Below are 25561 nucleotides of genomic sequence, written 5' to 3'. Positions count from 1 at the left end.
AAAGGTAGAGAGACCTCTGCAGCTATATTCCACCATATTCCTGCCCCAACACCCATAGGGACAGGAGAGGTGTGATGTCCACCTCAGCACCCCGTAACATGGAGAAGAACCTTCCCAAAGAGACGAGTATTTGGCTCGGCTCGTTCCTGCAAGAGGTGGTTGACATTTCCCAAGGAGATTTGAGGAAGAATTGTAAATATGCAAGTAATGGAATGGGGATGTCGTGGGGGGAGCAGCTGCTCTGGCTCCACAGGTCCCAGGACTGGCATCATCAGTGCCTTCTGAGGGACATCCAGACCAACACCAAGGACAGACTAAAGCAGAGGCCAAGCTCCAGAGCCCAGTGCCTGGGTTCAGTAGGGGTGGTTTAGGAGCAGGCAAGGGGAGGCATGCAGGGCAAGAAGAACTGAACTGAGACTGCTATGCGCCAGAAGAAAGTCTCCCTGCAGCCTTAACCACAAGCAAAAAGCATCCTGGAAAATGTAAATTGCTTCCACCTTTTTAAAAAGCTGTTGGAATTAAAGACAGTAAGGTTTTAGAGGGGATGACACAAAAGCCTTTAAATTTTCATCACGCTTGCAGATATTGAGTGGAAACAATTTTCTGCTCTTTAAAATGGAGCAGCTTCATTAAACTTTAAAACTTTTTGCAAGCATGAGAATTAATAACTTCTCAGCTTCTAAGCATGGATTCAGGTTTTTCTTTCTACTTTTTCTTATTATCACAAGGTTTACAGCAGCAAACTTGGTACCGGGCACAAACAAGCAGCGCCAGCGATTTGACCTTATCGGCTGCTGCCATTCAGTGGTTTGTCCTATGCAGCGGCAGTTCCTGCAATTCCCAATTATGGACGGCTAAGCAAAGCTAAGACCAAAACAGTACTGAAAATCTAAGAGAATAAATTAATGGGCTGTATGCTAGTTTACAGAAAAAGGTGAGGGAAAGGAGGGAATTGATCCCTGGCATAGCTTGTTACATGGCTGATGTCAGGATGAGGCCGGGGAGCCCTCACACCAAACAAAAACACCTCCTGGCATCCTCCATGGTCACTTCCACACATGCAAATCTTGGGTGAAGCCCAGTCTCTGTGTCCAGTAAGCCCCTGGCCTCACCTCGACTTCCTCTGACTGCATCCGCAGGTCGCAGGGTGGCTTCACGGCCCTGGGCCGGCTGACAAACCAGTAGGCGACGACGGCTGCAAAGGCACCGATGCCCACCAGGGCCGTGGCCGGCAGGTTGCGGAAAAACTGGCTGAGGTCATCAAACTCAGGGAGCCGCAGGCTCCGCAGGATTTCCTGAGCCTGCATCTTCTCCACGAGCGAAACAGCAAACTCTGCAAGAGCCAGAAGGATGCGGTCAGGTCGTGTCATGGCACAGCATGGGCAGCACACGCTCTATGTGCATCGGGAAGGGGAGGATGCATCTTCCCTCGTCAGCTCTGCTGACCCACGGGGCTGCCTACCAACAACCTTAGCTTGAGAAGAACTGCATCCACAGAAAAGATATGAGAAAGGAGGAAGCATCTCTGCAAGGACAAGCAGACAGCTCGCTCCTAAAGGACAACCAAGTACAAATGTACATCGGACGATGCAGCTGCCGTGATCTGTAGCAGACAGATGCTGTGACAAGCTCTGGGATCCAGACTGCATCCAGGAGCAGGATGGGGGCTGCGCGGCAGCCCCAGCCCCCGGCACGGCCAGGCAGCGCGGTGCCAGCTCCGGCCGCAAGCTCTCAGCTCACATGGAGCAAAGCAAAACCAGCGCAACTCTGTGCAGACACGCTCTGAAACACCACACAGTGCCTTTAAGCCAGCTTCTCATTCTCAACTTCATGTTCCTTATGATTTACATCAGGGTAAATTATACGTGATTCAAGCCAAAGAGTTTCATTTCATCTCTTAAAGGTTTCCTGGAAAAACCAACAAGGGACTGCAGACTGGGGATAAGGGAGTGCCGGGGTATTGGGCTGAGACCACATCACCGCAGGGTCCCCACCCTGCAGCCACGATGCATCCGGGTGCTCCATAGGGAAGGAGGGTGGCTCCCAGGAGACAGAAGTGCCAGGGTATTCCGCAGCGGGCAGTACCACAGGGTGCTGCCCTGGCATAAGAACAGAACAGTTGGGGTCTCGGCTCCTGGCAGGACATAGTGGGGCTGCTGAGGACCTCCCACCCCTGCTGCCAGCCCTGGTACTGCTCCAACAGCGCTGGAACCAAAAGCACAGAGAAAACCTGTAACACCTTTTCTGTGATGAAGGCAGTGCATGGAAGAGATATGCAAGGGGACAAGTTTTACGGCACAAGACAGGACCATAGAATCATTATGTTGGAAAAGACCTTAGAGACCATCAACTCCAACCGTACCTGTCTACTATTAAATCATGTTCCCGAGCACCTCATCTACCCACTTTAGAAACACCTCCAGGGATGCAGCCTCTGCCAGTGCTTGAGAACCCTTTCTGTGAAGAAATTTTTCCTAATGTCCCATCTAAATTTCCCCTGATGCAGCTTGAGGCCATTCCCCCTTATCCTATCACCCGTCGCTTGGGGGAGGAGACCAACACCACCTCTCCACCACCTCCTTTCAGGGAGCTGTAGAGAGCAATAAGGTTTCCCCTCAGTCTCCTCTTCTCCAGACTAAACAACCCCAGGGGTCCCTCAGCTGCTCCTCCCAAGACTTGTTCTCCAGCCCCCTCACCAGTTTCATCGCTCTTCTCTGGACGTGCTCCAGGACCTCAGTGTCCTTCTGGTGAGGGGCCCAAACGCTGTGCCATGCTCAGCTCCTCTCCCACACCTGCCAGCACCACTCTGCAGCGGGCACAGGGAGGGTGGCTCTCACCCGTGCCAGACGCGGGACGGGGGCTGCTCCCCAGGAAAGCGAGAGGGCCGGCGGCTGAGGGCACGGCCCTCCAATGCAGCCCCTGCAAGCTGCTTTACTTTGCCCTCCTGCACACACAGAAACAGCCAGTGGTGAGAGGAGCCCGGCTCCCGGGGTGCAAGGCAAGGCTGTCCTCAGGGGACTTGTGTTTGGGTGTCCAGCACACCAGCAGCATGTTAAGTAACTGGTATTTACAGTAGCAGCTCCGCATCGGCTCCCTGCCAGGGAGTCTCCAATAACTGCCAGCCCTGCGAGGGACAAGCCAAGCAGATGCAGCAGAGGGGGGGATCCAAACAGTTCAAGGTTTCCTGCTAAGCCCCACAGCTCTATTTATGACTTTACCAGCAGTGGGGACTGCCGGTCTTTAAAGAAAAAGCTTTTCTGTTCCAGAAGCCCGGGCAGCCCCTTCCTCTCGCCCTCCGGCCCCGCTCCAGCTTGCGGAGCTCCGAATGACTCATGGAGGGGCTTCACTCCCATGGGAGGGCAGGAATTCCCGCACAATGGCACCACTGACTTTAAGACAAACCAGCTTTTTTCCTCCTGGGCACAGCGTCTGGGTCAGGCTGAAGGTCAGGACTACCCTCTCGCAGCCCTTTTTGACCCAGAGACCACCACGGGCCGCCTGCAACCAGGGGCGCCCCTCGCACCGGCCTCGGGGGGAGGTTTTTAAGTCTGCGTTAGCAAAAAGAGCACAGCAAATAATTAACCTCACCTGTTATGGGGCTAAAATATGGTGAGGAGCAGCAGGGAGTGGGGGCAGCGACGCATGGCTCACGTTCGGGGCCATCTCCCTCCCATGGGCTCTGGCCATCCCTTGGGCCAGATGCTGCCGCCGATCCCAGCCCAGCATCCCACAGCCACCTCCACTCCCCCAAGTGGAGTGCACTTCTCGACTGTGCAAACCCTCTGGGATGAAAACCAAGTCCTCCAAGAACAGTTGCAACGATCACAGCAAATGCAACAGCATCAGATGATGTTACTGAGCAATGCTCAGCCATGCGGTAGTGTTCTCCTGAGCTTTGAGCATCTTTCCAGAAATCTCCACAACTGATAGAATCGAACACAGGACTGTGATGATGTTAGGATGAACTGAGACCGAGTGCAATTTCTCCCCTCGATATTTCACCACATCAGGCTACGAAAAGCAGCTTGTGAACACCCTTTTACTAGCAAACTACAAAAAGCAGAGAGCTCAGCCAGGGAGCTATTCATTCACTGATGAATTAGCTGTTTGTGCAAAAGCACGTCAGCCAGTCCCACTTAAAACTGTCTGCTCCCAGAAACACAGCCTGGCCCACCAAAGGTGGCCGCCCGGTTTGCCACGGTTGCTGGTCCCATTTAAGTCTTGAGGCCGACTTCCTCCACACCAGCCTGGGAGCAGCGTTTTGTATCCCCCTTTGCAAACAAGCTGAGAGCAGAAACTTGGGGAGGTGGTTGTAGGTGCAGTGGAACAGCGGCTGCGCTGCCATGGGGGGACGCTTGGCCACATCCATGTTCTTCTGCTCAGCTTGGCTGCAGGTACCACCTGGGGAGCACCAGGATCAGGCCTTTCTGCACGTCTGTCCAGGTACAGGATCCACAGACATCTGGAGTTTGCAGCACTGGCAAAAGGATCATGAGAGCCAGGGTTGCAATAAAAACATTGAATCATTGAGGTTGGAAAAGACCTCCAAGATCACCAAGTCCAACCGTCAGCCCAGCACCAGCACCCATGCCTACTAAACCACGTCCCAAAGTGCCACATCTACACATGTAATGAAAGGCAGGAGTAGAAAGCAACTTGTACACAACCACAAAGCAAATCCAGAATCCCTCAGGTCCTTGGGCTCTTCTCACTTTTGACCTCCAGTTTCTGTTTAGGAAATGAAAAAACACTACAATGTCCTTCATCTACAGCACAGGTAACCATAACGTAAGATGATCTTACACTTCCCACTGTGTATCACAAAGCTATTTGGAAGGTATCATCACCAGGCATCTTTTTGCGAGCACATCTATTAAAAGAAACCTCTGTAAAGAAACTGCCCCAAGGCTACAGTTCAGTCGAAGCTACGGCAGTGTTAGAATTGGACAAAAGCAACACGAGGTGCAAGCCAGGCCCTATACAGTAGAGGAACAAACCTGAGGTTCATGCACTGCTCTGCTCATGTTTTCCCACTTTCACCTAATAACCTAATGAAGACTAAACATGCATCAAGAACAAGATCCTGTTCTCAAGGGTGAACTTACCCAACCAAGGGAAGGTCTCAGCACCTCTGAATCCTCATGTTCAGACCAAGAGCTGTAACTTCAATCACTGACCCCCATTTCTGCTCACAGTCGATTTTTGAACTGCAAGGCTCATCCAGCTCTTGCAACAGTTCACCTTGATATGAATCCCAAAATGATTTGCGATGAGCCTGTACTTGATATGCTCGGGGCAGCAAACCTGCCTTGGGAAGGCGGCCAGGAAGGGGACCCAGGTGCGTTTGGGAGGAACAGCACAGTCCATCCAGGGGAGAAACGTCCCAGCATCCTCCCTCCCAGCCCAGGGGAGGCTGCTTCTCCCCCACTTGTGGGAACAGGGCTTGGGGCTGCCCCAACTCACAGCTTGCTCCGACAAGACGAGCTGAGCAGGTAAACACCTCGCGGTCACATGTGCTGTGAATATATTTCTCATGTGATGAGAAGAAATAATAAATTTTACAAAGCCAGCACAGTTGGGCTGGGTTTCCCCATCGGCAAAGCAGCGTTAGACCCCAAAGCGCATCACGAACACCTGCTGCCGTCACCTCAGTCTCAGGAACAGCAGAACGATACCCTCCACAGCCCTTCTCTGGTGGTTCTGCCCCATTTCTGCTACCTGTGACAAATTCACTGCCCTGCTGCGGTGCATGCCCCCATAAGCAAGCAAGCGGAGCACCACGGCCATGTACGTGGTACACAGAAACACTGACATTTCCCTTTATCCCAAACGGGACTTCACATTACTACTGGATTCCTAAAGAATTCCCATGGCAGAGAAAAGAGAGATAAACACACAAGAGGGAAGAGAAGAAAGTGGGTTTGAGACCTGAAGAGGTGCTGGCAAGGTACTAGGATGGAACAGCCATGGGCGACAGCCTGGGGCTGCCCAAGTTGGCCATCACATCTGAACCTCCTCAGCTCAGGGTTTGGGGTGAACAGGGCTTCTGCAGACACTCTTTGGGAAGCCAGCAGGGACACGGGGCTTTGAATCACAACCAGCCTTGGGTAACAGGCCATCACCACAGGGATAATGCTTATTTATTTATTTTTTTAGATACAAATGGCACTATTGTGTGATTTGGCTTTGATCTTTTCCTGCTGGAAGTGATTCTGTAATGCCAGTGCAGTCAATGGAGTTTTAGTGCCATAAACCAGTGTGGGAACAGCCTCAAACTACTTGTGTATGCATAATGCAATTAAAATTTTACCCATCCTGTGCAGCCATGCAATCACATCCTTCCTACTATTACATCAGTGCCCGGGTGCCTGCTTGGGAAGGAGAACTCCTTTTGAGATGCCTTTATCTTCCTGCCCACCGTGCATTCACAGTGGGGTAGGGAAGAGGCGGGTGATTCATTTTGTCTCGGAAACTGGGCTAAGTGTCTAATTACTATCCCTGTATTCAAGCACAAAAAGAGGCTATTTACATTTGACTTTATAGCACCAAACCAAAATCAAATAAGCAGCTTTTCAGTATGTCTGAGAGCATTAACTATTTGCAGAGGGGAACTACAAAAAGCAGCCGGTGGACATGCGATGGCTCAGAGCCTGCAGACCCACAGCTTCTCTCCATGTGAGCTGCAGCGAGAGGAATATCCCCATCACCCGGATCCGTGTCCCTGGCTACGGCATCGGCTGCTCACTCGTTTCACTGAGGAAACAGAGTTTACAGGATATAAAACATCTCAATCCAGAAAGGGAGATTTAGAGGGATTTTGCTCAAGTGAAACAGGATGAGCTTTTTGAACCCTTAAAGCTGTGTTTTCTCACATTCAGCTCCACAGACCCCAGACTCTGAGATCTGTAGTTGCTTTCCTGAAACAGGGTCAGTGACAGAAGATTTGCACAAAGAAGCACTCAGCAAAGTGTGGACCATTCTCCCTTACCCTCCCTCACAGAAGGAAACACACCCCCTGTACTCTGCACACGAGGTTCAGGTGACTTGGAGAACAGGACTCAAATCATTTTGTGGCTGTGTCACTAAATGGGAGTCTCCATTTATACAGAGGGTGAGGGAGCATCAGAATTCACAGGGACACAAGGGTGGCAGGTATTCATCAGGCTGCAACACCGGAACCATTTGCTAATTTAAACAAAAGCTAACGCAATGATTAACGTGTTTCTCCAAACGCGTGCCCAGAGGCTGCTGTAACCATGCAGCCAGAGGGCATTTGGGGATGTTGTGCATTGCTTGCGGAGCAGAAGCCTTTCTTTTTCCCTTTTTCCAAGCTTCACACAAGCATGCAGTGGGACAGCAATCCTGGGAGGAGCTGCCGTCATCAAATGTGGCTCAGCTACCACTGACTTTCTCAAACTTGGCCAGGGCAGCAGCTCTTGGGAGATCACAGGCTACAAATCCCTAATCGCTGCCGTACTTGAAACTGGAGACGATGCCAAGCCAGCCTCTGCCATGCACCTCAGCAGAGATTGCTTGCGTGGGCAGAGAAGATGGGGATCTGGACGTTCAGTTCCCACCCTAGGGTCCCCCTAGGTTGCAGCCAGGCTCAGGTGAGGAGGGAGGGCACCGGCCGGTCTGCAGCAGGCTGGTCCCACACTGGCATAGCAGAGATGCAAAAGATTTTATGAGAACAAATGATCAAATAAGATCTCCAACAGCAAAACCTGAAGTCCAGCTTCCGTGTGCTTCAGCTACAAATGCAATACTCCATTTATTCTGAGCCTGCAGATTTTTTCTCATTTGTTTTACTTAAAGGGGAGAAAATCAGGAAAGTTCAGGGCCCTCGACCACCCTTCTGTTTTCAGCTAGGTTGAGATCAGGTCCATTTTACTCTCTGTCCTAACAGTTTTATGCTATAACATTCATAGAAATGGTGATGCCACACTCCATAGGACACACAAAGCTACACTCAACACACAGTGCTGCTCACAGAGAGGAAACACCATTCTACATTTATTGATCATTACAAATAACTACTGAAAACCTCACCGAAGAGTTGCACTGCTGTGAGACGGGGAACTCGCGAGTCCTACAAACTGCTTGAGAAAGAGTAGAGGGATGATACACATAAAGGGGAAACCTTGAGCACCAGAAGTATCTGAAACTATGAAAGATCAATGTACCCAAATCCAGTAAACAGCTGCAAAATGAAGCAGAACAACAAGTGATACTTGGCTCACGTATTTCTGCAGGACTCCGTCTGCCTCCTGGCCCACACAGGCAATTGAGGTATAAACACGCGGCCACGGTGACCCAAGATACATCATTGCCGGACCCACATCCCTCTGCCAGCAGCTCAGCACCGGCAATCCCCACAGCCCTGAGCCATCCCACACTTGCTTAGAGTCGTACACCGGGACTCTCTGTGCTCTGCAAGGATTAATCAGTAGTAACTACTTGGGATTCAGCAATTTTGGGGATTATCAGACGAGACAAGGCTAATACTCTTTAAAACTTTCTTAAACTTCACCTGCTTTTGCTGCCCTGAAGGGATGTGTTTCACCACAGCCCTTTTCCCTATTTAATGTCTCACCTTTAGTCACAGCACATGGAAGCAAACTCCCATGACTTCCATGCAATGCCATCACTGCTTTGGGTTTTGGGACAGTACATTTGTACCTAAACTATGTTTTCCATTAAAGAAAAGCATCACCTACCCACCAAAACAAACTCTTGCTGGTGTTTAATTTTACCCCACTGTGAATGAAATAATTGACTCCCTAATGCAACAATATATAAACCACAATTACCGTGTTTTACTTAGATTACACAATTCCTTGCAGGGTCAAATCATGACCTTGTATTTAATTTAAGAATCAAAGCAAAGGCATTAGTTGTCATGGTTCTACGATAACTCAGTGAGTCATAATTGGGAAGGAAAAAAAAGAAAAATGAAAACAGGATCGAGTTGAGTGATAAATTTGCTGATTATGCTGGGACTCGACAACATAAGGCGATGGACACAGAATACGTATCTGCTCTTGGACATCCATTTGCGTGGACAAGAGAGGAAAGGGACACAGCGGGGCTGTGGCATCTCTCCAAGGAGATGGCACTGGAGAATCACCCAGTGTGCAAGAAATGAAATAAAAACAGGTTATAATGTGTATATTTTATGTTTTCTAATGAAAAACCTCCTTCTCCCCTTCCTTTGGGAATCAGGCCCATCCAATCTGTTAAACTGGCTGTTTGCCAACATGACTACTAAAGACCGAGGTTTCAATGGTACATAAGCCTCTTTAGCCCAAATTGCTGTTGCGCAGGCAGAGCCAGCCGGGCTTTGGTGCACCCCGATCTGGGTGTCTGGGGCACATCGTCTGGGTGCCCCTGTCTCCCCACTCACTCCACTGCCCCGTCCCTCCCTGGCCAGCAAGGCAGAGTTTTTTGCCGTGGAAAAAGGGTTTACATGTGGGTGAAGCCTCTCTGATCTGCTGGAGAGGAATAAGGCAGATGAAGTTCATGGCGAGGAAGCCAGCAACGCTTCTGAGTGACCTCTAGTTGCTGCAGGGAGAAGCCAAGGATGAATGAAAGGGTTCAGGATGTGGTTGGGGCTGTGCGATAAATTTGGCCCAGTGATGTCAGCAGGACTTTTTTTTTTTTTTTTTAGCAGAAGCAGGCAGAAAAATGCTTGGTGCAGAAAAACTGTCTCAAAGAGAAGGCAGCCAAAGGATTTGATACCATTACATATACACATGCAATTATATATCTGCATATGTGGATGTATTTGTGTGTGCCTATATATAGAAAAATAAATTTCCCACTGATTAACACTTGCGCCACCAGCGTTACTGCAGAGACATCTCCCAAAACACGCCTTCTCACCAAGGTCTGCTGGGGACTGAGCCGCCAGTAGAGACTGGCACTGGGCACAAGGTCCTCAGGGACCCTGCAGCCGCCTCACTAATCCAATGCCAAAGGCAGGGCACAGAAAAAGGATGGGAATCTCCAAGCAACCCAGAGAAGCAGCACTGGCCTCTGCTCCCTCCCACTTCAGGCTCCAGGCTCTGATGAGAAATGCATTTGCAAGACAAGATCTTTGCAAGCATCCACTAAAAATGGAAAAATGCTAACAAGGAGCTCAATGTCCTGAAAGTCCAATTTTACAGAAAGAGCGCAGTAATCACACATAAACAGAAGTATTTAAAGTATTTAAAATATCTACAGCATACTGCCAAGAGAAATTATTCCATAAATAATTCAGTAGTCATGCTGGAGATCTTACTTTACACACTTGTAATGTTTCAGAAAGCAAAACCCACCACTCGATTGGCTGGAAATGCCTGTGCTCGGAGCCACGCTGCCGGCTCATCCCCCTGCACTGGGGCCACCTATTCAGTGCAGATGCCAAACCCCTTACAGAAAGCTTCGTTCTCCAGTCCCGAGTCCTCCTTGTCAAGCTCTGGCACAGCTCACAGGTATGAGACAACCTAAAAACACCTTTTACAACTCTGAACAGATCAGCACAGCAGGACTCTGAAGCCACTGTGACCCGCGTACAGGAAAGCTGAGACTGGGATCCTGGTCCAAATCTGTTCCTTGTCTGGGTAATGAAGCATTAAGAAGCCTATGCAAGTATTTTAAGTTTCCTACCAGAAGGGAAAAACTCAACAGCTCAGAGCTTTGTTTCTCTGAAGTCCATCAATTGCCAAAGGCACAAAAAAGCTCCTCTAACCACTGAAATGGCCTTAAAACGTTACCCAGCACTAGCATGTGATGAACCACTCATAAGGTTTCATCGACCAGGCTAAAAAAACTCAGCCTCTGCTTGCGGAGGATGACGATTAAATGGCAAAATCCACCTGGGATGGTTTTGCACCCACTACCTTCACCACATCCCTCTCGTGCCAGCGTGGCTGCTGTGCTCTTGCTCAAAGCAGGCTCAGGCGATTCCTCCAAGCTAAATCATAACCTAGCCAGAAGAAAAAGCAAACCCTCAAAGCTGTGTGGTTTTCTGGTTCTTTGGTCTTCTGCCTGCAGCTCTATCGGGGCTGCTCACACAGCTGTGCCAAAAACCAGCTCAGGGACTGCGAAACGTCACCTGCAGAAGCCACAGCCTGACCCCCTCCTTGCCCGCATCCTCACACCCATGCTTGCAGGCAACAGCTCAGGCAAGCAATGCATGGGGGCAACTAAAGCAGAGGAGAATTTGCCCTTCAGCCTTGTGGAAAAGAGTTTAGAGGTGCCAGTGCATTCACTAAAGATCTGCCAGGGTTCATGTTGAAGCACTGCATCCCACAGGCATCACTAAAGTGGAGCTGGTTTCTGTCCCTGCTTTGCACCACAGTGCTGCTCTTGTCAGAGCTGGGGTTCAGATCTGGAAGTTACTGCCAGAGTGTTTGCAAAGCTCCTCTACTTCCCAGAAGCACCCCAGGACCATTTGTAAATCCCAGTTCTTGTGAAGAAGGGGTTTTGTTGTTTTTAGTTGGGTTTTGTGTGTGTTTTTTTTCTACTTTTGTTTTTTTTGTGGTGTTTCCCCCCCTCCAGTGACGCCAACAGTCGATTGTCCCATATACTATATGGTTCTTGAAAGCCGCATGACAGGCAGTGAACAAACAGCTTAAATAATTGCATAAAAATAGTTATCTGGGGCAGAGTACAAAGAGAAGCACTGAATGGAGAGGGAAAAGACAGCTGCACCCATGACAGCCGGTTTTGCAGAGCAGAAGGACAAAGGTGCTCTGCAAAGAGCTTGCTGGCTCGTTGCCAGGCAAAGTTTTGACACTTGCCTTCAATTATTGATTGGATTTCAATGGATCTCAGCAGTGGCTGTAGAGGCCGTGGTCCCGCTAAGAATGCCAGGAACCTGAAGTTTTTGCCGCAGCGCGAGTGCTGGTCAATGCAGAAGCACAGGGACCACCAGCCAGCAGAAGGAAAGGGGCATCCAACCACAGCATCCCACCGGCCAGGGAAGTTCAGCCACAGATTTTGCTAATTCCCATTTCATTATTCTCGTTTCTTTTTTTCCCCCCTTTTTCTTTTATGAATGGCACATCATCTTCCCTTGCTCAGCAGAGGCTCTAATTTGCAGGAGTGCTCTCTGCCTCAGCCTCAACTGCAGCAGCACCCCCTGTGTCCCAACCCACAGGCTACCTAGAGCCCCTGGCATCACTTTTTGTACTCCTGCAGACTATACACTGCCCTTCCATGCACCCAGGTGGGATGTAACCCCCTCTGCAGCTCGCTACAGGGCTCATTTTCAGTCTCCCTACCTTGACACGCCAGAGTGAGGCTCTCTGTGGTCATCTCAGCCTGCAAAGCCCTTGGCCAGGTGGAGGAAAGGAGATTTTGGGTGAACTCTTCCAGTCTCACATGTACAGGCAGGCAAGAAGCAAACACATAAGCGTGTATGGCTCTGTTCTGTCCCCACAGCACGTCACCACCACACAAGGACAGGCTTGCAGGCAGGTCCCGCTGCTGATGGTTCTCAGCTCTCCATGACCATACATACTCAGCTCTTGACCACCTCTGCATGGCCAGTAGGCACGAGACCATTTGCAGTAATACAGGGATGGGTTTTGAAGGGACACCAGAAGGCAGGAGCCGGCCCTGGATGCTCTCCCGATGTATGCACATGCTGCGCCAGGTTTGATTTCCACTTGCTGTCTGCATAGCATGATGCGGTGGCCCAAAGCCACGCCACTGCTGGACGGGGCTCTGGGGATTCCACCTCCCAGCTGGGGCTCCCCTCTGCCTTATGCCCAATCCGCAGCAACCCAGAGCAGGCAGCAAAATAACTGCCTCACAGAAAGAGCAGACAAAATAGTTTCTAACCAAAACCCTCACCTGGAGTGACCATTTGGCATCATAAACACTGGTGCCACGATGGAACCGAAGGTGTGCGTGCAGGGAGGGCAGCTGAAGGCCTTGGCCGCAGCATGGCTCACGGTGGCTTCGTTTAATGCTTAAACTGCAGTGTGCAGTTGCAGTGAGCACCCACAGAGGCCACCCTCTGCTTCACCTGGCCCCAGCTGGTGAGAGCAGGGCAGCTCTCCCTGACCCACCATAAACTCCTCCACCTCCTGCCCTTCCGAGAACGGGCAGCAGCCGAGCCCATGCGATCATCGCTGTGATGCCCCACCTCACCCCAGGCTGTGGCTGGATGCCATAACAAGTCCTACCAATGCAAGGAGCCCTGCTACCTGCCTCCTGCCCCGGCTATAATTCCCACTCCCAACTTGCCTTTCCCAGCCACCAGCACAAATATTCGTGCAGTGGCCCCGGGAATGGTGCAGGGGTCCAATCCAGCAAACCTTTTTGGGATAGCTGCTGCAGTTTCTTTCGTTGGCAGCACCAACTTAAAGTGGTTCCTGCATCCTGCACAGCTCTTGAGTTATATTCAAACAAAGCTGGCAGCCCTGGGAATGCATCCCCCAAAGTGACAGAGAAATCTAAACAAGCTTCTAACAGAAGATGTTCCATAATGCTTAAGAGACAACGCACTGGCATGCTCGAAGCTAATCCTGCAGAGGATAGGAAAGAACAGGAACATTTTGTACAGCACTTCCCAGCCATGTGTGAGTCTGCATCACTTCACTGATAGCTCAGACTGGACTGGAACTCTTTACTTGGTCAAATTTCAATTTTGTGTTGCCTCCTGTAATATCAACAATCGTGAAGAAAGTGTTTGCAGTGGGGCCAAGGCAGCCAAACATCCACTGGCATTGCCTCCAGCCACCAAGCTCACAGAAACCGGGCCTGCTGCTGCCTGCAGGGTGCTGCCCATGAAGCATCGCACCGCACATTTTCATTTACTGCTGCAGAAAACAGACTGAGACCTGATAACTCTACTATATAATAGCTAAACTTTATTGTCTTTATTATAGGAGCAATTCTCTTTAGGACAATATTGCAACTTGAAGAGCTCCAAAACTTACTGTTCTGCTGCTGCGGTACAAACAGAGCCATAAGAACAAACAGGCAGACTCAGAGGCCCTCAACCAGCTGAGTGTCAATGTGTGTCCGTGAAGATGGTGCTGCGATTGTCATGGTAGAATCTCAAACTAGAAAATGACATCAATAACAGGAGCTTAAGAAAAAAGTAACAGTAGTGTCATGATCTAACTATAATAATCACAGCTGTATCCCTCACTTGCAGTAAGCTGTCTATAATTAGCCCAGGTTAATTACCAACCAAGTGCCCTGCAAGTTGTTGCACTTTTCTGAAGGACCCTGATCACACAAAAAGGAAGGAAAGGGGAGATCCTGAAGATATAAAAACACCTGCAGAGACAGGGTTTTATCCAGACCTTGCGCACACATTGTGTGACTGCCGGCATCAAGGCTTTATCCCAAAGAAACCAGCAGCTAAAGAAGGCGTTGACAGTTGTTCAAGGCTTATTTGGCAACCTTGCAGTGCAATAAAGGGCAAGAAAATAAGGGTTAAGAACCAGGCAAGTCATGTGTCAAAGGATGTGAAGGAAAGCAACCCCCTCCTTGCAGCCTTGTCGCTCCACAGCCCTGCAGCTCCCGCCGTGCCCTCTGCCTGCCCAGGCCCCGCGCCAGCACCCGACGGGCAGCACCGCATCGCAGTGTCCACAAACAGCCAGAGCTGGTCAAAATAAACTCCACATAATTTCTGTGTGCAAGAATGTCACCGTGCTTTTAAAGAAACATAACTTTAGAGATCTCCTCTTGCCCGTAAAGCCAGTAAACTCAGACCATTTCTGCAGGGATCGCACACCGTGTTATCGTTATCACTGTTATCACTCTCATCGTGGTGGCAAACAGCAAATAACCACGTTCAGCTTCTGCAGGCTTGCTGAGGAACCCCCGCAGCTGCACACAGCCACCTCAGCAGCTGTACTGAGCATCCACGCCTGACCTGCCGTGCCACAACCACTGGGAACAAGGGAGGACCCTCCATGAACCTCTCTGAAACCCCCAAAAGCATCTTCTTCACATCACCAACCCAATCTGTCCCCATCACGCCAAAGGATGGGACGCCAGACAGGCACACACTAACACAACGCAGCAAGAAACCCCGTTGAACATCCAGAGCAGGTATTTCATGCCTACTGATAAGGTTCCCAAGTTTTGTACCTAACACCAGGGTACAGCCCCATCAGCGTCTGCACCTCACGCACCGGCAGGTGCTTTCCACGTGGATGGAGCACACATGTGGTTATGTGCTTGAAGGAGGCGCGAATTCACAGCGTTTTACACTAGGAACCGCATCACACGGGACATTTAACGCTTATAACCTACCACCACCATGCAGCTTTGGCAAAGGCACACGTTGGTCACCATTTGGAGATCCCAGACAGCAATGTGCATCGCAAAGAGCCTACCTTGGAGTCCGAGTGGTTGAAACTTGATATATAGAAAGCCTAGGAACTGGCGGGATGTCAACCACAATTAAATGAATTATGAGAGGCAGCTGAGAGAACTGGAGCTGCGTTTAGACTGGAGAAAAGGAGGCTGAGGGGAGACCTTACCACTGACTACAACTCCCCGAAAGGAGGTTGTGGGGGTGCTGGGTTCTTCTCCCAAGTAACAAAGGGTAGGACAAGAGGAAATGGCCTCAAGTTGTGCCAGGGCAGGTTCAGATCAGACACGCAGCAAACATTTCTTCACTGAAAGGGTTCTCGGCGCTGGCAGGGGCTGCCCAGGGCGGTCGGGAGGGACCCATCGCTGGAGGCATTTAAAAGACAGGTAGATGAGGACAGGGTTTACCAGTAGCCAGGTATGGCTGCTCGTAAATCTCACAGGTCTTCTCCAACCAAACGATTCTATGAGTTTGACGGCCTCTGCAGAGCTCCTGCTATGGAAACAAGCCCTGATGTCAGGAGTTTGGGGGAACGACGCCCAAACCGGCAGAGCCTTCCCGGCCCCCAGCAGCCCCCGACCCGCGGCACAGCTCCAGGGGGCGGAGGGCTCAAGGAAAACAAGAGTTTCGGGACACTGTCAGCCCCTGGTGGGACACCAGGCAAACACCCCGCGGAGCTCTTCCCTTTGCCGCGCTCTCCCGCGGCTCCCGGCTCCCCCGCAGCCAGAGCCGGGCTGGAGCTGCGCCGCTAACGCCCTTAGAAACCCCCGAAGCGAGAGGGGACGGCAGAACCCTCCAACCCTTCGTGGTGCCGGCGCTCCCCCGCCCCGGCGGGGGCACTCCCGGCCGCAGCCCCCCGCCCTCCCCCGCCGCGCTCACCGCTCCGCCGCTCCGCTCAGCTCACGGCCGGGCGCTGCGCCGCCCCGCGGGGTCGGGCTCGCCGGAGAACTGCTGACCGCGGGACGGCCCACCCCCTTCCATCTGCAACGCGCCCAAAGAAGTTAAGCTTGGCTAATATCAGCTTAGGCTGCATTAGCGCGCAGCGCTGCCCCCGGGTAACCCCGGGGCCCTCATCGCAGCCTCTGCGCACACGGCCGGGCCGCCACGCGCCCCTTTGTCAGCCGGGGGGCTCCGGGGGGCCTCGAGGAAAGGCGTCTGAACGCGAAGCCGCAAAAGCCTTCCTGCAAACGCTCGGTTTGAAATGCAACGCGGCATCTTGCGTTATAAACGGAGGGGTTTGACGCTTGCGTTGCAGTCCCAGTCTGCTGATCAGACTCTTCGTTGCCCGAGTAGAATAGATGTAAGCCACCCCAACCGATAAAACAGAAAAACTATCGCCAACGCCATCCTTGCGTTGCTACGTATATTAAAAGCAAAGAAAAAAACTATCAATCATTTTAGCCAAAACACACGGCTTTTGTTGAGTTACACCAATAGTAACAAATCAAAAACTTCGCAATTAGTTTGCGGCGGTGAAGTTATTACTATTTAAGATTCGGGAGGTCTGGCCAAGACATTTATCCTGACTAAAACAACATTGTTTTCAACTGAATGCCAACAGTGTCCGACTGCTCACAGCCCCCCCCCTTGGGAGCCAGGATAACCCCGGACGGGTCCCTCCCCAGAGCCCCCCAGCAGCCCCTCTCCCTCTCACCGGGTCATTTAGCATTCGATTCCTTCTCACAGTTGTGCAATTAGCAAGGCACCCTCCCAGGGCTGGAAACCTGGCTTTGTTAGCACAGGAATTACGGGTTTACTCACCTTTCTTTTTTTCCCCTGGAGCCATACAGAGATTGGACCTCCACAGTCACTTGGCAGAGCAGCAGGGGGTGGAGGTGCTGTCTGAACACTCTCACCGTTATCATCATTAATAAAGCATCCGTTTGACCTGTCCTAAACTGCACTGGTAATACTATGCACTCACAACACGTACTAGAGAACTCTCAAATAACCCTTAAGGCTCGTGAATGAGGAGGGACGGATATTTAATGGGTTTTTAGGCAAGCTTGCAAACATTACTCACATGTGGGTATTCTGCAATCAGGCTTAATCAATAAATTTCCCAGGGTAGGGCAGGGAGTACTGGCCTAAATGGTCTGCAGGTGTAAATCAGCATCACAGTGCTGCTTAATGGGTCCTCAACAAGAGTCACCAGCTCACATTCTTGCCCCTTTGTTCCTTAAGAGCCACAGCTTGACAGAAACTTTGTGGTCAGGAAAATATTTGCTGTGTGTGATGGCCCCTGGGCTGCCTGGGGGCTTGAGTGCCTGTGCAGTTGTATTCCTGAAGGAGTGCTCCGGACGGGATGTGGGAATACTGATTTTAAATAAATACTGTCTGCATTTATTTATAAGAGGTCCTCTTTCAAGCTCCTGTTGGTAAAGGATGCTCTTGTCTACCTCTGTGGAGATCACAGCAGGAGATACACCTTCAAACATGGATGGGAAGCTTCAGTACAATGTGTGTTTCAGGACAGCTTGAGATCCTTCTACCTCCCCAGTAAATACCCTGAGCAGTTTATTCCCTTTCCTTTGTCTTGCTTTCATTGCACATTCATACGGCACAAGGACTCACTTGCTGGAACAACCACAGGAGAGAGAACAAAGGAGGGAAACTGGATTTACGTTTTCTACCTTAAGGGAAGATGAACATAAGCACACACTAAGTAATACCCAGAATAAAAGCTTCCCCAATGCCCCGGCATATTCTGTCTGGTGATTTGTGGAGCAGAGTAATTGGGAGAGCGTTTTATGGGGAGACAGCCTCCTTTTTTGGACACGCAGCAGAGGGAAAGCACAATGTTGGCCATAAACAGGGTTTTGCTCGAAGAGCCCTTGGCACTGGAACTCAGACTATGGTGCAAGCACGCGAGAGTCCCTCCTGCAGGTGTATTAGCTGTGCTCTGCACAACCGAGCGCTGGTGGGGCTGAGTCTGGAGGTGCTGAGCACCCAGCCAAGGCAAGAGGAGCTACAAAGCCCTTTGTGCTTCAAACCAGGACTCAAGTGACTTCTGCTTCTGGAGAAAGCTGCCCAAACCCAACCCTCGCTTTAGTGTGTTAAATAGCAGAGATGTTTACACGTCCAAAGGAAATAAGGGTTCACCTTTTGGGCTGATTACCACCTGGTCTAAAGCCCAGTGAGACCTGACTACCGGTAAAATCAATGGAAAGACTTCAAAGGACTTTTATGAGATTTGGCTGAGAACCTACCTGTCCAGGAAAAAAAAAAGTTATATCAGTAAATCATAGTGCTTTTAATGCTCACAGTCAAACACAGCATGAAAGAAGAGTACTGGAAGAGAGAGCAACCTATTAAATTTGTCTGTGCTTTTATGCCTCATCAAAATGAATGAGAAACACAGATTAAGCTTGAATTTTAAACAGTGATGCTGATGGCCAGGAGGATGCAGAGCCACCCGAGCAGCTAACCGAGGCTGTGCCACCAGGAACCCGGATCTGAGCTCAGATCCGGCCTGTGAGCTCCTGGGCTTTCATCACTCCACAGCCCAGTGTTGACACTTCCAAATTCTGAGGCTAACTCAATAAAAACTGCTGTTTCATCTTGTAGAACGTTCCCATTACCCAGGGCAACAGATTCAGTCACAGAACAGAAATCTGCCAACAGTATCTCTTATGTTCCTGAAGGCCCATGGATGGAAAATCCTGCCAGAAACAGAAACAAATTAGCCACCAATTAAACTATTATAAGTAAAAGATGAAGGAATGTTTCTTTTCAGTATTCTCTTTTTCTTCTCTATGTCTTTTGGTCAAATATTATGCTTTTATTGATTACACGGCATATTTTTTGACCACTCACAATCAGCACCAGGATGTATGAATAGAGAATTAATTCCATAATTAGGGACACTAATACGAGGCTGCCCGGCCACTGTTTCTGCCTCCTCTCTCTCTCTAGCCTTTCATTTCCTTACGCTGCAGGGATGCCAATGGATGGCAAGGGAACAAAAATAAACCCACGATGATGATTTTATTGCTTACGCATCTCTTCCCAGCTGCCAGCCTCAGAACAGTTCTCAGGCACCCAGAAGCACAGTCTCCATTTTGCAGCGAGTGTGGTAAGAGAGTGTCCGAGGGGCATCGGGGCACGTCCCAGGGCTGGCACCCACCACCCACACCCCAACCACAGCGCCCGCCGCGGTGACAGAAAATGAGGGGGAAGAGGGGATTGGCGTCATCTCATGGAGGAGTTTTGAGAAGCCCATGTTTGGGCTCTGATTTGAGATGTCCTTCGATATTCAAAGACTTCGCTGTGACTTTCTTTTCTTCTGACAGCAATAACAAGTGATTTCATTGCTTGAACGTTTTCAAACACTCGGGTTGTGTTTTGAGATCTTTGCTGTGGCTTTAGGGGTTTTTTTTGAGTCTGTTAACTTCGCAGCACTGGGGTTATTTGTGTTTTCCTCTCCAGCCGTTGCACTTTCTGGTTTGGGCAGCAGCAGCTCGCAGCCCATGGCTGTGCCCGGCACAGCACCGCCTTTGGCTCGCCCGTTTGCACAGACATTTCGGTGCTCAGGGAGGCGTTTCTGGCCACGCTGTATTTCACAAGCCCTCCCCAGGGCTGCCTCCGGCTGCACACAACCAAATTTTCAGTCCAAAGGCCCACGGCCCCTTCCCGCTGCCTCTCGGCTCCCAGGCTCTCCCCCATCCCCGCCCTCCCCCCTCTACCCGCTGCAAAAGCAGCCTTTAAACCTCTCTTTCTGTATATTTTAAGTCGCGTCTCTCCAAGACGCTGGAGCAGCTTTCCAAGAGTTAAGGTGGGGGGAGGCCCTCAGCCCATTCTTCAGTCTCAGTGACCCACAGCTTTTCCCCTTTCAGACGGGTTTAACCTAACGACGGGAACGGAGGATATGCAAATGCCCGTTCCGAGGGCCCCGCAGCCCCGCCTCGCTGTCGGCCTGGCGGACATCACCCCACCCCCGGCAGCCTCTCAGCTCCGGGCTGGGCCGGGCCGGGAGGAGCCTCCACCGCCGCCACAAAAAACACCTCTTCAGGCGAAAGAAGGGCCTGTCCGGTGCTGGGGGGCAGAGGGAGGGGGTCCCCGGGGCTGCCCCGGGGCTTTAGGGGTGCACGGGCACGGCTGCACTCGAGCATCTCAAAGGTCCTTTCCAACCGAGTGATTCTATGGTTCTCTTTTCCATGGATGGACTTTAAGGGACGGGAATCTGTTGGCAGGATTCTGTTCCGTGGCTGAAGCTGGAGCTCTGGGGAAGGGAACACCCTGCAGCGGTGCCCAGTGAGGCCCTGGCCCAGGCTGGATGGGGCTCGGAGCCCCTGATCCAGCGGGAGGTGGAACTGGATGGGCTGTGAGGTCCCTTCCAACCCAAACCATTCCATCATTCTATGAATTTTATTGAGTTATCCTCAGAATTTTGACGTGCGGTGGAGGGAGACACTCTGTGTCCACGGAGCCATGAAAGCCCAGGAGCTCACAGGCTGGATCCGAGCCCGGCGTGCTCTCCTGGTGGCACCTCCACCGTTAGCTGCTCCCATGGCTCTGCAGCCTCCTCTTGTCCAGCTCTGCTCCAAGGGGCATCAGGGTAGCCTTTCGCAAGCAGCTGGGTGCTCAAAGGAGTTATTTGAACATTTTGTGGAAGAAAAAGTAATTCTGCATTAGGTCATCGGGAGGTGTGGAGAACGGATTTATCTGAAACTGAACTGTTCGGAGATTTGGCATAAAATACATTTAACATTTCAAGAGGGATTCTGATATGTTTGTCTTTTTTTTTCTCCACCATTTGAAAGAATCTTGAAACAAGCTCTAAATAATGTTCTTTCTACTTTTTATACTTAAATACTGGTCCCTGCAGAAGACATTTCAGTCTGCCTCATTCACACCTTTTGTAATTTCAGTGCAAATTTGGCTTAGATCACTTCCAATTCATTTCAGCTGACAACAGAATGATTGACTCTCTTTCGAGATACTTTTTCAAAAGGAGGGGAAAAAAAGTTAAATTAAATCAGCTTAGCAATTTCAGCACCGGTTCCTGTGCTGAGCAGTTCACACTTGCCCTTGCAGAAAAAAAAAGATTAATCCCAGCTTAGCAAACCCCTCGGTGCTTTCCCTGGCTGCGGCTCGGCTGGTGCCATCTAGCAGGGCGCGGGACACCCCGGCGATCACAGTGACGTCTGTAATGCTCCTTGAGCTGATTTTAGGGATTTGGTAGCCCTGGGAAAGGAGTTGGTTGTTGCTCTGGAGGCGAAGGGGGGCTTGGCTCTGCCCCTCACCATGCAGGGGCACTTGCACATCCTTCTTGGAGGAGGATACTCCTGAGCCTCCGTCTCTCAGCGCAGCCAGGGTCTGCTCCAGCTCGTGTGCTTTAGCCTCAAGTTCTTCATGGGTGCTGGGAGAAGGAAAGGTCATTTTAGTCCCTTTTCTTCCTGGCCATGAACAAACACAGTGGTTCGGCTTGCCCAGCCCAGGAAAGGAAGGCTCTGCAGCTTTCCCTCAATGATGGATCAACCACAGAGAGATGTGGTGCCCTCTGCACCCACCCATGCACTGCCTGTGCTCTCCACAGCAGGAGAAACCCATCCCTTCCAAAGGCTGTCTGCCAGGCTGAGGAGGGGACCCACCTCAGGAGGACAGGAGCAGAGAGCGGCAATGTGGGCAACTGTTTCAGAGAGGAGACTGAGCTGTGGGTCAGGAAGGAAACATCACGGGTGAACAAATGGCTTGGCTGAGACATCACAGTAGCATCCAAACAAGCAGGATCTTGATTAGTCATAAGTAAATCTGAACTGAAACTTGCAAGACTTTGGAGCAAAAGGTTCTAGAACAACTTTCCAAACTGAAAGTGTGTTCACAGCAGGGAGGGTCACACTTCTGCTGAAGGGCCAGCTGAAGGTAGCATCCCACACCAGGTCCCTACCACCCCAGCACTCGTGCATCCCAGAAATGACAGCTTTGCGGTGGCTGTGACCAGACTGATAGCCTTGAAGTGACTGCCCTTCATCTGTGGTCAAAGCAGAACCCCAGGTGTCCAGATGGATCATCCAAGTGGCTATTTCCAGGTGTGGGACTGCTGCTCTCCTCCTTCCTACTATCAACACTCAGCAGTGAGAGTGGTGAGGGATGCCTTTGGGTTTGACCACTAGAAGATGGGCTTATACAGGTAACCACCTCTGCCGTAGGCAACAGCAACTATCAGCCCCTTCTCGGGGGTTGTGACTTTCCTGAATCACTCAGCACCTGACCGCTTGTGCAGCATCCCGGATGGTCAGGAATCACTGCTCCCTGGGCCAACTGACATGGTTGACCTCAATAAGCAAAGCAACATAATAAACCCCAGGTATCTCAAGCTCATTGGCCTCATCAAGGCCAACCCTTCCAATACTGATTTTGCAGCAATTAGGTGGAAACTGTTCAGTGTAGTTTACATGTGGTGTTTCTGAGACAGTATCTATACCACAGCAGCCACATCATTGAGCGAATGGAAATGTGAGCTGCAGTCTTGCAACACCATAGCACACAGGTCTAAATATAAAGACTTTTCCTTCCTTAATTGGGGGTTTCCTAGTGAGATAGTGATTTCCACTGAACGATACTTTCTTTTTTTTGACAAGTGACACTTTCTTCCTGTGGCGCAAAAGAAAATGACTTGGACCAGGTGGTTGGACTTATCTTCTTTCCACATTTTTGACAGTGGTACACTGTACAGCACAGAAAGCAGAAAAGCCTCGTGCAGCTCACAGGGGAGCTCCTGGGACAGCAAGTGCAATACTTGGGGTTTATGGGGGAAAATCTCTCTGTAGGATCTTGCCAAACCCTACCATGAACTCAGCCCACACTGAGCAGGGGCTGCATTTTTAGCCATACTTTACCAAAACATCTGCTACATATTGCAGCTCCATCACTGCCGGTAAAAGTCCAAGTGGTGAGTAAAGAGTGGACAGCAGGGAGCATGGGGACCAGCTCTGGGGCCCTGCAGCTTTGAAACCCTTTCTATCTAAAACTCCCTGCTCATCTCAGTGCCTTAACCCTTTCTGATCACCAGCCACCAAGCTTTCCATAGTGCAGTCTCCAGTATAAAGATGAAATATTTATTATGTTATCTATATACAGAGCATAATGAGAAGCAAAATCAGGCAAAACCTTCCACCCCCAGCTCCTTCCTTCCCTCGGCCTCGCCTGCCTCCCCACCCGCTGCAGGTCACCTTAAAGGCTCCGTGACAATGTTTACGGTGCAAGGATGATTTGACTCAGTACGTGAGTTGTCATCAATAAGCACTGATAGCACACTATAGCAATCAATCGGAGCCCAGCAAAACATTTACCTGTATCATACTGTACAGTATCAATGCCAAGTTCCTTGGCATCTCCAAAAAAGGATTTACGAAGACTCTGGGAAGCACGTCTGGGAAGAAAAGCCCCTGGAGAGCCAGGCGTGGCTGACAGCAAATTACAGTAGAGCACGGGGAGGGCTCCCACTGGGGTTTCATGGATTTTACAGATATATGTCAAGCATATTTATCCATATTTTAAAGCCTCATGGTCTCTGGTACAACTTACTCCACCGTGTTTGACTAGTTCCTAGGGTAAGAGGGTATCTGACTTCACAAGCTCCACAAGCCCTCCTGTTCAGAGGGAGAGGAGGAGAGAGGCCGAAGCCGTTTGGACACCATTACCTCTCCAGAGGGTACAAGGCCAGAGAGTTGCAGGAATGGAGCACTGCAGGTGGCTCTCCTCAGAGCTGCCCGTGCTCCTGGCACCCGCAGCCCTGCACGGACGGCAGCAGGGACAGATGGGACCCCAGTGCCAAGGACCTGCAGGGCTTTGGCTTCGCACAGAAGCACAAGGCATAAATAGCAATGATGGAAGAAACTCATTACTTGTATTGATCCATCACCCAAGAACACATGCAGAGCGCCTAAAAATAAAAGATTGAATTAATCAATGTTGTTCTTTCCTGTTCATTTCTGCTCAGATAGAGGGTGGTTAAATCAATCATTTTGTTTGTGTCTGTATGAAGAAATAAACTAGAAAAGCCAAAAAAAAAAAAACCCCAAAAAAAGCCATGAGAAAAGAGCTGCCCTTGATGCCTGTGTCACATTATCTACCATCGTGCCTTCAGTCTCACCCAGGCTCTGGTTAGCTACAAGTTATTGAGGTACCGTTTGCAGTGACAGAGAGGGAAGCTGGTGGTATTTCTCTCAAAGAGCTTTCAGGAATGTAATAACAAGGAAAGGTTTAAGCCCTGTAGTGGTCTGCAGTGTTTAGTGACGTCAAAACAATGGCAATTATATTCTTATTGATCTAATGTTGTATTTCTTTGTTCCTGGCTTGCTCCCAAGTCAGCTTTCCTGTTTCTGTGGGTATTTGGTTAATTCAGTTTACCATCTGTCTTCAAAGCATTTCTCCTCTTTTTATTACTCGAATAGATTTGTGATGTCCATAGTACATGGAGACACGAGTCAAATAAATGTCTAGATGAGTCCTGAGCAGCAGAGAAAAACTGCTATTTGCTCTCTTTCCTTGTGAGAAGCAGGAACATCCAAATACATTTACTCTTTCCTTTTGATGGTATCTGGAGACTGTTCAAATGGAGCAGTAATAGAGGGATGGAGAATCAAAGCAACTAAATATACCTCATCAAATAACACAGGCTTTGCCTCTTGTGCAGCAGCCGGCACTCTATGGGCTGGGCTGAGCAGCCCTGGGCATTTGCCGTGTTTCATACACAAAGCGCAGCAGGAAATACTTCTTATCCAGAGACCTGAATTTCAGGGCATCAGCAAGGACTTCTGTGTCGCAGCACAAGAGTTGGGCTTAGACGCAGAACCACAGAAGTCTACTTTCTATCACAACACCAGAGGAACCTTCTGCTTCCTTTGCCAACATGCACTGAAAAATATTTAGAGCTGTGCTTGCTGGTGGAGAGAAAGGGACACAGCAATGGCAAAATTCCCTTCGTGTGCCTCCACATATGGCAGAGGTGCCTGCTGGAGCCTCCAGCAGCTGTCAGGAGAGCAACCCTCTTCTTCCTCGCTGTAAGACAGCAGTGACAGGGTGGGCAAGAGGCTCAGGGCCGCAGTCACATGAAATGAAGAGGGAAGAGAAGAGCAGAGGAGTCTCTGAGATTTCCTGCTTTTAGTCAAGGGCAGGAGCAAGGGGTAAACTATAACCTTGTACTGCTTCAACCAAACCAGCCCAATGTGCAAATCCCCGGTGGGACTGGTTGTTGGGTTTATTTGCTTTATTTTACTATATCAGTCTGCT

General features: G+C 50.3%; 1 protein-coding gene across 4 annotated transcripts in view; it reads right to left on the bottom strand.

The window, feature by feature from the left end:
* ACSL6 (acyl-CoA synthetase long chain family member 6) overlaps positions 1-25561 on the bottom strand; it is a 54149-nt gene that overhangs the window by 26613 nt on the left and 1975 nt on the right. For 3 of the 4 annotated variants that reach the window (XM_054079660.1, XM_054079662.1, XM_054079663.1), the window contains exon 2: positions 1113-1333. In XM_054079660.1, the coding sequence (XP_053935635.1) occupies positions 1113-1333 (221 nt within the window). Of the gene's footprint in view, positions 1-1112; positions 1334-16204; positions 16338-25561 lie in introns of those variants that run through there. The other variant, XM_054079664.1, reaches the window with a different exon arrangement.

Source organism: Cuculus canorus, chromosome 14 (assembly GCF_017976375.1).
Source record: "Cuculus canorus isolate bCucCan1 chromosome 14, bCucCan1.pri, whole genome shotgun sequence".
Classification (NCBI taxonomy): Eukaryota; Metazoa; Chordata; class Aves; order Cuculiformes; family Cuculidae; genus Cuculus; species Cuculus canorus.
The sequence above is the reverse complement of the archived record's forward strand: the minus strand, read 5'-3'. Positions and strand labels throughout refer to the sequence as shown.